Here is a 13,793-nt window from a genome sequence, read left to right on the forward strand (position 1 = left end):
GCCTTATATTGACAATACATCCAATACCACTCTGTTGGAACTGACTACACAGTGGTATGTCCAAGAGGAGGAATTTCGGTCGTCCCCAAATTGTTGCCTCCCTCCTCCTCCAAGCACTTAATTACTGTTGTATCTGTCTCAGTCAGGGGCTAAGTAATAAGTTACATACATTTGTCTGTCCAGATGGCTGTGCTGTGCCTGTTCTTAATGTATATATGAATGCAGAAAGTGAGGCCCAGTGACAGATGCGTCCCCTGGAATGTAGCCAGGTAGCCACAACTGCCCAAGCTAGAGACACAATGTGGGCTGAGCAAAGTAAAATGGACATTAATCCATCCATTGATGGGAATCAATTCTTAATGTGAGAGGCCGGCCAGACTTCTTCCAAGTAAGAGATTTAACTGGTATAGAAAAAGTGATCAGGTAAAAATCTTTCTGATTGATTTAACTTTAGGTAGATACTCTGGGTACTGCAGGAAGAAGAGACCATCCTGGCCGTGATTCTAAGGACTGAGAAATACTATCCATTCGGAGGAGGGGGTTTAAAAAGAGTAATGCACAGGACTCAAAAGTAAAAGCAAACAGATAGAAGTGCTGCCTGTTCTCTTCTCCTGGAGAAAAAAATCATTCATAATACTTCGTTTCAGTCTTTTGCTGTCTAAAAAACTTGATAACCACATAAAAAAAAATAGTAGAACTATTTTTTTAGCACAACATATACTTCATGCACCTCATTTGCTGAACTTGAGACTGCACAAACTATATATTTAATCATAATTACTATATGCAGTGCTCTTCCCATTTACTTGATTTCAAGGACAATTTACATGCAAAGAATAAAAGACTATAACTTCTTCCAAATAGGAACCAAAAGTGGTATTTTATCAATCACATAATAAGATGTATATTGCACTTCATCCCTTTTATGCCTCCACAGTGTAAGTGAATATTGACATTACATCTTTCCAATTGGTACTTAAAAGGAGTGAAAATAAAAGAATCTGTGAAAAAGGAAAAAAAAATACAGGGCTTTTTGGCAATTAATGGGTTTTCAAGAAGAACAAAGGGAATGTCTAAAGGCATGGCTGAATGCTTTTATTGTGGGTGGCCATGGGAATGCACAACAAGTATAATGACAGTAAAAAACCTAAAGGTCAGCACTAACAGAGAAGGTAAAACTGCTATTGTTTGTGTGAGAAGAAGGGGCAAGGTTAGCACCTATGCAGATCTGCTCTCTGGCAATAACCTGAGAAAGCCAGGTGCTTTTCCTGGACAATAACACTTGGAGCAAGAACCATGAAATGCAGAAGTGCATTTGTTCTGAGAAAAAATGAGGCGCTGACACATAAAATAACTGAGCAGAAAGTGAAACTCTATCTTCTTTTGTTTATACTAAGGAATTAATTCACACAGGTGAAATATCTTCAAACAATGTGATTTAGCATTTTGGTTTACATAAAAGATATTAAAATGACCAAAAAAAAAAACCAAAAAACACAGAATTTGCATTTTTTTGCAGATGTTTTCAGAAAAGAGGGGGCTGCAGGGGGGTTGTGTCATTTCATCGGGTATCTCGCAGCTTGGCATCTTGCAGTAAAGGCATTTTCACAGCACTTGGCATGAGTCTAATCCTGTGACTGTTGAGTATGGGTAGTGAGCAGCTGAGCATCTTAAAAGAATACAGCAAGGTGAAATTCACAAATCCGGCGTATCTACTTCATGCCAGCCTTACAATGACAGAGCTGCAAGAAAGAAGCTGTTCACAGGTCTGTATTGGCTACAGAAATCAAAGCTGCAAGCAGATGAGAAAGGACCGGCACACTGTCTTTTCTCATCTTGGGAAACCATAACCAAACAACACAAAGCCAGCACGATACCTTTCGCCTCTGGTCGATACTGCATGCCGTCATCTTTCTTTCCAACCGCGTTTGTGTCATCTGCTTCTAGATGATAAATACATGCATGGATAGCTATTAGGAAATGCTTAATTCCAAGCCACTGTATACATGTCATAGAGAATAATAGTCAAAGAAAAAAGTGCAGTACAAGCGCACACAGTCCCACAATGTTTCTTCCATCCAACCATGGCAGGAGCATGTAGAGTCAATAATCCCAGACTCTAGCCTAACACAGGGCACACCTCAAGTTGTAGGTTTTGAACCTACATCTCTTCCAATGTCTAAGCCTAGGTTATTTTGGTTGAGATATATGTTCTTTTTGGAACCATTCAAATTACAGATTTAAACATAAGCATCAAAGGGATGGTGGAAAGCTGTTATTACAATGGGAAGGTCCTAAATGAAATTCACTCTGACATAACTGAAACCAAGACTCCAGAACTGTGGATGCCCCCTCCCTGGAGGCATTGAAGGCTAGGCTGGATGGGGCTCTGAGCAAACTGGTTTACAGGGAGGTATCCCTGCCAATAGCAAAGGGTTGGAACCAGGTGATCTTAAAGGTCCCTTCCAACCCAAACCATTCTATGATTCTATGATCAACAGCATACATGGCAGTAGTCTGAGGGTTTTGGTGCATCTTTCCAGCACTGGAAAATGGAATGGATAAATAGCAGTGCAATTGAGGCCCAACTTTACTCACCTTGCAATTACATTTTACAGCCTCCAGTAGCAACAGCGAGAATTTCCTACATGCCATTATTCCCTTTTCTTTCCTACTTCTAACAGTACCTTCATGTAATGCTATTGCTTACATTCTTCTATAACCTCTCGTTGTTGTTTCAGGTAATAGCAGCCAAAGGAAGACAAATTAATGGAAGCATCCGGTATCATATATATGCAGTGTAAACATACATCTAAGTGGGGAAAACTAAAATACAGGTGGTGAGTTCACTGATAGCGAGGAGAACTGAAATACATTTCACTGACACCTGAATCAGTCAGTTCTCATTAAAAATGGAAAAGCTTTGCCAAGCCCATTTATATCAGAATTTATATTTGTTGGAGAAGTAAAATTAAACCTACCTGAGCAATGTCCAAGATGCCTGATGTCGATCTGCTCTTGTCTCAGACAGGAAGCTTCTCTAACAAAGCAGGGGTTGTTATAAGAACTTCCATCAGAAGCACAGACGGGATTAAAACTGTATCCACTGCAGTCTATATTGCATACACACCTGGAAATTGAAACAACACAACTGACATCCAGCAACCAAAGAGAATGTAATGTTGAGTCTTGAGCAAACAATCGTTAACATGTTAATACCTGCCTCCTTCACCCAGGAGAAGAGTGTGTGGCATGAGGATGTTGAAGAACTTGCTGATACCTCAGTATTGATGTTTCTTGTTTTACTATAACGGTCTCACTGATTAACAACCAAAAAATGATAACACATTGCTAGGAAGATTCCCAATACGAACAAAAGTATGTTTTGTTTTTCAAGAATTCTGCTTTTTCAAAAGCAGATGAATATTCCACTTTTTGGAGGACCAAGAACAGGATTTTCATTTCAGTTAAGCATTTAAAGGATTTCTTTTTGTATTTCAGAGGCTGAATGCAATCACTATACTTGGTCAGCTGTGTTATTTCAACAAAAATAAATTTCCTTCATACCTTTGAAAGTTAACAATGCATTTATTATATTGTATTTAAATCAGGATTATGTGATCTTACTATTTCATGTTACATCCAAATAACACTTCAGTCATTTTAAACACAGCATTTTCCATATCATTTGCAAGAAGAGATCACAAGCAAAAGTCAGGAAAAAGACTTATAATGCAGCAGGCTGCTATTGACCCAAACATAGGGGAAACAAAGACTTGTCTACAGCTAGGACTACTTCTTTTTTAGTTAGACAGTTCTGCAGCTCCCCCAAAAAAAGTTCTGAAATTTGGGGTGTGTAAATGGCACTAGAAAGCTTCAAACTTTCCAACCTCCAACCTCTTACTTACAGTCAATACACTACTTTCTATTTTTTAAAATAGCTTCCATGTCACTCTGCAAGGTCCGCAGAAGCCAAGAGTGTGGCTGCAGGATGGAAGAGGCAGTGGTGCTGTGAGAGCAAGATAGAGGTGAGAGCTCTGCATCCTCTAAGGAGGACGCACTGTCCTCTCACCAGAAACCTCCACACAAGGGACACGTGGTCTATCTGACTGCTGTTAGCTTAATCTGCACTCATTCATGTAAGACATGAGGTGGGAAAAAAATACACAAGCTATCTACTTGTCAGGATTTTTATGTTCTTTCCAGCTGTTCCAAATACAATTAAATGATTAAATAAATGTGTGTGTGTGCCTCAAGTCAGTAACAAATCTTGCAGCAGAACCTAATTCCATGCTTTTTCTCTTCTCTCTTTCCATGGGCACATTTTGTTACTTTTGTTATTTTTGGCTTTAAAGCTACTGCAGTTCCCAGTAATATTTCAAACCTGTGAACTTCAGATTACTGCCAGACAAATGAGCATCTCTACCTACAGGCAGTTAAAAACTGCCCCAGTAACGAGGCTCTACACATCTTAGGGAGCTACCTCAAAGCTGTCTTGAAGCCCCTAAATATCAATGGCATTAACGTTACATTATTTTTTGTCTTACTAGAAATGGGAACTCAGCATGGTTATAAACCTTAGACCTGGGAAAGGAAGTACTATTTTGTTTACATGCTCCCAAATGACTTAAAGCTCAATAAGCCTAATGAGAGGTTTATTAGGATTTACTACATGCAAATAAAAGGTTAACAGCTCAGCAGTTGTGTACATTTATTGAACCAAACTAACAGAGAGCTAGTGTTCATTTGTGTGGCACTGGCTATGTGCTTACTGATATCTTCCCTCAGCCATCAGGAATCTCCTCTGCACCTGCGTGCCCATCCTTGTCACATTTGTTTATACCTCCAGGCAAATTCCATCTCTGTTTCTATGCCCAAACAGCTCCGCTTCTGTCTATAGTCATCATCCAAAGTCTGCAGCAACACAATTAATGTTAGTTCTTATCATTCCCGGTGACAAGCAAGGTGACTTTGGAAAATCATTTTTCCTTTCTTGTGTTACAAGTTAGTGTCGAAACAGCTTGGAAACTGCTTAAATTTTCAAGCTTTGTTTAGTTCAGACTAAACACCCAGTGTTAAATGCATACTTACTTCAGACTGCTAAATGCTTGTTCTGGGGGGTAGTTGTGAATTCCTGTCTTCTTATTCTCATATTACTGATAAACATTCCCGAATTTAACTCCAACCATGTAGCTAATGTACAAAAATTTCTTTTCAGCATTTAAAATTCTAGATTTAGGAAAAGAGAAAAAAAAAAAAAACACAACAAAAAAGCAAGAGCTCAGCGCTGCCCCTCCGCTCCCTGTGAGGAGCTGCAGCCGCCATCAGGCCTCCCCTCAGCTCCTCTGCTCTGTGCTGAGCCAACACAGGGACCTCAGCTGCTTCTTGTTCCTCTTGCACTCAAAAGACCCTTCCCCATCTTTGTAGCCCTCCTTTGTATGCTAAGAGCTCTATGTCCTTCCTATATTGTACCACCCAGACTTGCACACGATGCTTGTGGTGAGGCTGCGCAGCACAGAGCAGAGTGGCAGAATCCCTTCCCTTGGCTAGATAGCTGTGCCAGAGTATCACTGGGTAGGTCTTGACTGCCTTTGTGAGGAGGCTGGGCAGATGGTGGTGGTAGTTCTTTCCCTGGTGCTTTTTGCTATTACCAACCATTGCTAGTCAAGCTGCTTGCAAATCCAGCAGAGGTCCCAGGGCATCTCCCAGCATGGACATGCCTTGTCTAGGATCTGCCCCTTGCTTCCATGATCATCCCATCCTCCTTCAAGCTCTCTTTCTTCTTTCCAAGAACACTTCCTTTAGGACCCCTTTCTCTCCAGAGCCCAAGCTGTTGGTTTCCCATTCTAGGCTGTCTGCAGGAATGAAATGCCTCATCAGCTTCCTAATTGCTGACCTCGCCTTGTGTCTCTTTGTTAATTGGAGAACTGAGGACATGACACTTCCACTTAGCCTGTATTACCCCAAATTTACAAGCAGTCCATGGTGGCTGCAGTTAGCAAGTAGCTAGCTTCTGCTCAAGAGTTCAGAAGTTTCAGACATTCACTCACATGCACACAGTTATCTGCCTGAGGCTGTTAGCTGCTGCTTTGCCAAATGATAACTCAGACCTTCACCTGGCAGTTCAGTTACTTGTATAGATGCTTCAACCGAGCTGTCTGGCATGTAAAAGCAGGCAATCTACTACATATACTGCCGGATAACGAAGGGAGATGACATACTTCAAAAATTATTGTGCTTCATTACTCAAAAACAGAAGTCTGAAGCCTTTCAGAGGGCTGAATGAGTTAAGGCTTTGGCTGGGGCATGATGGCACGAAGAGAAGAGGACCTCTGTGGATGGAGCAGGATGGCAGGGAGAGAGCCAGGAGCATACATTAGGAAAGTTTATGTGGGGGACTCTGGGCTGGGCATCAGGAAGGGGTGAGTAATTTGACTGCATGCCTTCCTGCTTCAGCCCAGGAGAGCTGAGTGTAAAGGGAAACAAAAGAAAAAGAAAGGAGGTAGGAGCACAATGAAAAATTGTTTGGCACATTTACACAGCCTGTTAGTCTCCATGGTACTGCCTCATCTGCTGCCCTTCTTCCTTTTGCTAATATGCCACATGTGAGCAGGCAAGCTGAGGCCCACATCTCCACTTGCTCCCGTTCTATGAACTTGGCTTACGGGACTGAACTTCCCAGTGAAGCTGAAATACGCTTTTGGTAGAAAACATGAAACAAAAAATGTTTTTAAATGCTCGGTGTTTGCTAAGGAAGGTAAAACCATGGGAGAATGAATTGCTGCTCTGATGCTGTATATCAAAAAACCCCACAAAGTTGGCAGTTGAATTCCTGAGGGAGAACAGGCTCACTGCCACTGTCTGAAACCTAAAAGCAGCTCAGGAAAGTATTGTAAGATTCCCATATGAGCCTTCTGTGAAATACAGAAAATACGCTACTTCCTAAAGCCAGAGAGCTACACAGGGCAGTACAGTAGCTTGATGCTGTAGCAAGGACAGAAAATCCAACCGCCTAAGGGGAACTGACCACCACCACGGGCCCATCTCCTAAAGTCAGGCAGACCTCAAAGCCTAGGACAACTAAACACAGCACATGAGGAGGTGTAAATTATACACCTTGTTGATTTCAGCCCTTATTTTGTTACTTCAGGCAGCGGCTTCCTGCTTTTGATTTTAACACCTTGTGCTGCAGAGGCTTTCTTTGCTTTTCAGTCTCCCAAATGGCAGTGCACCATGTGACCCTTCCTTCTCCAGAAAAATAGAAGTGCAGTGCTGCTGTAAGAGAAAATACATGCCTTAAACTCCTGCCTCCTTACCCAGGACATCTGAAATTAAAATAAAAAACAGAATACAATTCTATGTGAGCTCATCCTGGCCATGAAATGCTAGACAGTACAGTTAAATTACAGGGATTTGCAATGGAACATTATTTTATAAAGCAGGAAGCATTGGAAAGCCTATATTGATGAGGTTTAGGTTAAGATATTAACCCGCATAACAAAAAAGGTATTTCAAACAGAATTTTCCACTGTATTTCTACTCATCTAAAATATGTATTAAAGTACTACTCTGCACCCACTGAGACAGCATCACAGCTTTGATTCTAGCTTTTCATATTTTAAACTGATTTTTAGATAAAATTTTCATTCTATTCTTTATGGAAAAGAATAGGAGCAAGATGCATTCTCAGCCTCAGTTATGAGGTGTGCTTTGTGCATGTACCTTCTGGTAAGCAAGTAGATGCACACTGCAATTACAACGTACCAAAACAGAAGTTATAAGAAAAAGAAAACAACCAAACAGTGCCTATCACACAATACTTTTTGTAATAATAGAAAATTACTCAATCTTTGTGTGTGAAATTAAATATAACGGCTTTGACACTGCTGTTTTGACCCATTGGTATATTTCCATGAACGTTAAAGGTTGGCCCTATTCTGGATGACAGGCTTAATCTTAGTAGCCCTGCGAGGAGGTCAGTCATAAATAACGTCAGAACAATATCTTGCTTATATGCTTCTAGTGTGGAAAACCTGATGTTAAAACAGCTTTCATGCTGAAAGTAACCAGCAAATGCAATGACAGGACAACTGTGGCTGAAGTGAACTCCCAGTCTCCAGAGCAGAGCCGGTGACACTTGGGGTCACATATGACAAGCCTCAAAGACAGGCAGCAGAGAGGTTTGTGTCCTGTCTCTCAGGCAAGTGCCATGCTGACAGGTATGTTTATGCCTCACAACAGATCCTACAAGGGAATCAGGAAGGCTCTTAATTAATTAACTAAATTTTAACTAAGAATAATTATTCATAAATTATTATACCAAAAGCTTGCAAAAATGTTAAAGCACTTTTAAATACCGGAGTATCGTTCTCCTAACTCTTAGTCAGTTATTCCTAAGTAACTTCCAGGAACCATTCTCTAAAGTCCAGCAGTGGTCCAAGCATAAACTACCGATGCTGAACTGATAAAAGTGAGTGCACAGAAAAGTGTGCATCAAAAATAATTAAAAAAAATGCTCTGCAAAAAAAGACCTTTCCTGTTCCTCCAGTTGTTTTTTACAAAACATCAGTCTTACTTTAGACTTGCCAAAACCGTGCCTTGTTGAGTAAATCGATCATCATATCTCAGCACAGATTGAGAGAATGGCAAATTTTTTGACCTACTTTTAATTCTGGCTGTTTTGCCACCATCACCTGGACATTCCACAGTTCAAGCCCAACTGCTGCTCTGCTGTTGGCTTTTGTATGTGTTTGCCAAACACGATCCTCTTTTTGCTCATCAGAAAAATGAAAAGCTACCAAGTGGTACCTTCTGCCTGACGTGTGGCTGCTCAGTGCAGCTTTCAGAAGAAGAAAGTTAATCACTTAAAGAGCAGCCACTTAACATACATTTGCACTAAGGATAACTTAAAAGTGTTTAATGCTTCATACCAGAAAGAAGTGAACGGGTACATCAGTTTTTGCTGTAACAGCTTGCTACAGAACTCATACTGGGATAAAAAGAGTCAGAGTACAACAAGAGTTTCTTCAAGACCCTTCCTATTGGTTGTCAATCAAGAGGCTTAAAATAGGTACTTAATTCTCCAAGTGGATGTCTTGCTGGAGATGGTTACTGCTTAGTGTCTCCCAACTTAGGCCTGAAAAGTCAACAGGACATATCCAGATGTTTTCATGATGTGATAGGGTATACACACAGAAACTAAATTTTGTCACTTGTTGTCAGAAAGCTGATGTCCTAAGAAAGAAGGTGTTGATTTGCTTTTCAGAATCAAATCAAAGTTCAGTTTTCTCGTGAAAATGTGCTTTTGGAAGTTGCATACATATCATTCATTAACACCATTAGTTAAACAGAAAAGCATTTGAATATCAGGCGGTGATAAAACTGAACCAAACAACAATAAAAGAAAAGGTGCTTTCAATAAATAAGAAATGAGAACATACCATTCATTTAGAAGAGGTTATTAGGTGTAACAAGGAAAACTTCTCTAGTAAAATGACACGACACATTTGAAACGAGCTCAGGCTGTAAGAGCACTTGCTGTTATCAGTAAATTAATTAGATCCCCCGAGATCACAACACATTTGAAGGCTCCTTTTCTTTTTCAGGCTTCAAGGGGCATGCGATTTCTTGGAAATTCTGCCTGCTTAAGAACTGCAGTAGATTCAAAGAAAAGAGGAGAAGCAGATTTGTGGAGCAGGCTTGACTGCTGTGAGAGGCCAGCCACTTCAAGTAGAGGGCAGGCCTTTGTGCCCATGTGGGATTTTCCAAGAATGTTCCTTTGGATGGGCATCATGGGAAGTACTGCTTGCCCCTCGTTTCCAGTAGGGGAATGCAACAGTAAGCTTTCCCAGCTACTCACCTATTTATAGACATGTCTGTTTACAAGTATAGAATGGAAATACCAGAATAAAACAGCGTGTGAGATGCACACAGATGGATAAATGTAAGCTTGATGGAATATATTTAGGTGAACAGAAATAGCTGGGGTGTTGCAATTGCAGTTAAGAAGATAACCAAGGGTGATAAAGGCAAATGAAGGATTACCTTTCGTTTGATGTTCATTCCCTTGTGTGCAATTCTCTCCAGATGAAACTTGAACTAAGAAAATCTGGGTTTCAAAGTGATTTCTCTACCTATTCAACTAACGCTGAATATTCATTAGGTTTTTTTGGCGTTCTTTTTAAAATCCCTTTTTAGCACTGAGGAGATAAGTGCAAGTGAAGTAGATTTCAATTCTGCAGGCTTCTTGATGGCCTGCTTGAACACCCTCTCTGTCTTTACTTCTTCCAACAAAGCAGCACACCCTTTAAATACTGTGTCTCAGCTACTTTACAGCCATCCCTTCACCTCCTATTTTAATTTTATGTCTTTCTTTGACCACTTTAAAAATTAAGTCCCTAATCACAGTGAGCTTCTAGCAGCACACAGAGAATGATGCTTGTTCTCACTAAAGTGGCCTAACTCTCCCTCCATTCTCAAATAAAATAAATCTTCAAAGACTTGGCACGCATTGCTGCAAAGATCTTTAAAACATACATTAAAAAAAAAAAAAAACAAGCCTGAATTATTATCCACTAGAACCTATTCAATTTCTTATTAGTTAGTATAAAGAGGACATCATTATACTATTCCTTTCATATCAGAATTTACCATAGGACAACTGTACATAATTCACAACACAACTGTGAATTGTGTGTATGTCCCATATAAAAATAATGAATCCCCTGTTTAGCTTGATTTCCTTTATCTGTGTTTTGTGCCACACAGAGACTTACGATTTCTGTTTTCCACTGGCCCAGAAAGCTGAGAACTTCATGCACGCAGAATTAAAATACCATTTCTTATGAATACCTGTGATATCATACCCTAAAAAGGTCATAAAATGTTGACTATGGTAACTGAGTGAAAAAGAGGTCCAAAGAGGCAAGTATGAGCCAGTGTGCCATAACTTCAAACAGATCGAGCCTTTCCCTGGAAGGCAGATTATATAGAGAAGACAAAAAACAGGATCCCAAGATGTCTGTATTGCTATTGCTAAGTGTCAGTAATTATACTTCTGAATTCCTGTTTTGGGCATTGTGAAAACACACATTATATAAATCACATAACTGTTGAATCTGTATGGCACTGAGATGCCTATTCTCCCAAAAGTAAATGCTGCAAACTGTTAATCTCAAAAGGTTTACTTGGGAATCAGTTGTCAATCTTTATGGAAAAAAAAAATAATCCATATTATGAGTCAAAACAGATCTTTGACAGAATAGCACTCATTATTAAATAAAGGCTGAATGTGCTCAGAATCTCATTTCTATATTTCCTCTGTATTTTTCTGAAGTTACAACATACTTTAAAATGCCTAGAGATACTTACTAGATGTTGGCAGAATGTTTTATTCAAGTATTCAGTAATGCTTTGACATGAGAGAAAAAAAGAGACGTGTGATGTAACACAAGAGTGCAATAGGAGGGAATATCACTTCTGATAAGCAGAACTACTTTTTAGTTTGAAAAAATGCTTCACATATGAAGAAAAAATGTGAGATGAAGTTACATTTAAAGGGCAGGTTGGCAATGAAGACAAGGACCAGGCTCTTTTCAGTGGTGCCCAGCAAGAGAACAAGGGGCAATGGGCAAAAACTGGGACACAGTGAGTTCCATGCAAACATGAGGAGAAGGTTATTTACTGTGAGGGTGACTGGAACAGAGCACTGGCACAGGCTGCCTAGAGGGTTGGTGGAGTCTCCTTCTCTGGAGATATTCAAAACCCACCTGGACACTTTCTTGTGTGACCTGTTGCAGGAAACCTGCTGTAGTAGGGGGTTGGACTCTGTGGTTTCTAGAGGTCTATTCCAACCTCTACTGTTTTATCATTCTGTGATTTTAAAACATCAATATTAAAAAATCCTGCCTCGGGTAATAGCAATAAACCTTTAAAAAATGCATAAATTGGGATCATTTAAAAAGTGAAATCTTCCAAAGGAATACAGAAAGGTGGGCTCCCACATTCCCCCCAAAAATCACCAGTATATTTACGCTATCAATTTCTTTACGATTGCTGCAAGTGGCTCTTGGGAAAAATAATATTCAGGTCTCAAAGGACCAGAAAAAATTCTGTTTCAATCACACACAGTAAACTAAGGCATCATGTGGCTTAGAAGCTTCGTACAATATTTACATTAAATCTATCTCAGAAAAAATATATCTCAGTGTCCTTAACAGCCACAATGCTATAAATATTGGTATATACTGCTTTCACTGAAAAAAGCTTTAACTGCTTCACTAATTAATACAATTGTACAACCACATTTATGCATTTATTTTACATTCATACTGGATTAGTATGTGTGCTTCAATATTTATTAATATACCATATTCTGACTATGTACTTGATAGGGTGATCTGTAACGTGACCAGTAGAGCTGAAAAGTCCAGTGCGTGCCAAGATGAAACTATCAATAGAAAACTGTATGTTTCTGTCGCTTCCCTACAGGGTTAGCTCGCTAGCATCCAACACATCAGCGCTACTCTTGGTGGCCCCAAGCTGTGTGTTGCCATCTCCAGCTCCACCTCTCAACAGGAAGTCATTTCCAGTTCCAGATCCAGGCAGAAAACACACACCATCCTCATGCTGCTTACATCTTTAGGCTGCTGGCCAGATTCTTTCACAAAAGTTTAAATTTATCAACCTTATGTGTCCTTTTTCACTCCCTTACTGCAAGCTGTGTGCCATTATGCTGCTCCTTCTAAGCAGCAGAGCTAAGTTCTAGCCAGAGACACATTTTGATGGACAGGACAGAAAGTGAAATACAGACATATCAGTCTCAGACAATGGCTTCTCCATGAAGTATGCAATGCATGATTCAGCTTTACTGGTAAAGGGGGAAAAAAATCATATCTAATCTATGTGAAGTCTGTTGTCCGTAGGCTGTTGCTACCTACAGAAAGGTACAGAACAAATAAGGCGTAGTAAGTCTTTATGCATCTTTAGACCAGTGCATCCACTAGTTACTGTTTATGCTCTTTAGAAGTCTATCCATAAAGTCAAAATTCTTTGAAATACTTTTAAGTTGTATGAGAAGAAAGCATTTTTCTGTGATGTTTCCTCAAATTGATTCCTTTTCACATTTATATAAGGAAATCTTATATAATGTACTAATTTGCATACACTTGAACATTAATTTTCTAAGTATGGAGTGCTGTTTATGACAACCATCTGCTCAGACTTCACTTCTTTTTCTTATTCAGTCCACTTAAAATTAACTTCCAGAGTTTTTGAAAAGACAGTGCAAATGATAAAGTTGTTCATATTTTTGCATTCAATTTACCATGCATTGTAACCACTTCTGGTACAGACAGCGTTTATGAGAAATCAAACAAAATGAAGATACAAATCACAAACGCTGTGCAAAGCTTTAATTTTTTCAGACTGTGTATGATCTTGTGCAATAGAGGCATATATTGCAATTTTGATCAGAGACAGCTATGCTTCAATGCTTAGCCTGAAAACTAAAACAGAAAGTAACTGTAAGAGGAAGGATGGTTTAAGGAGCAACTAAAAATAAAATCACCGACTGGTAATGTGGAACGCGCCTCAACTGCATACAACTACACTTGTTTAAACTTGTTTTTAGAAAGCATTGGCATTTGATAACTACACAGAATCAGAGGGCTAGAGCACCTCCTCTATGAGGACAGGCTGAGCGAGCTGGGACTCTTCAGCCTAGAGAAGAGAAAGCTCCAAGGAGACCTTATAGCGTGGCCTTCCAGCACCTGAAGGGGCCGTATAGGAAAGCT

General features: G+C 39.8%; 1 protein-coding gene across 1 annotated transcript in view; it reads right to left on the reverse strand.

The window, feature by feature from the left end:
- The window catches only part of TMEFF1 (transmembrane protein with EGF like and two follistatin like domains 1), a 115,180-nt gene that overhangs the window by 9,243 nt on the left and 92,144 nt on the right, over window positions 1-13,793 (reverse strand). The window contains exons 6-7 of the mRNA XM_072329732.1: window positions 2,982-3,130; window positions 1,878-1,943 (exon numbers count right to left, since the gene is read on the reverse strand). Coding sequence (XP_072185833.1) covers window positions 1,878-1,943; window positions 2,982-3,130 — 215 coding nt within the window. The remainder of the gene's footprint in view (window positions 1-1,877; window positions 1,944-2,981; window positions 3,131-13,793) is intronic.

Source organism: Excalfactoria chinensis, chromosome 2, assembly GCF_039878825.1.
Source record: "Excalfactoria chinensis isolate bCotChi1 chromosome 2, bCotChi1.hap2, whole genome shotgun sequence".
NCBI classification, from domain to species: domain Eukaryota; kingdom Metazoa; phylum Chordata; class Aves; order Galliformes; family Phasianidae; genus Excalfactoria; species Excalfactoria chinensis.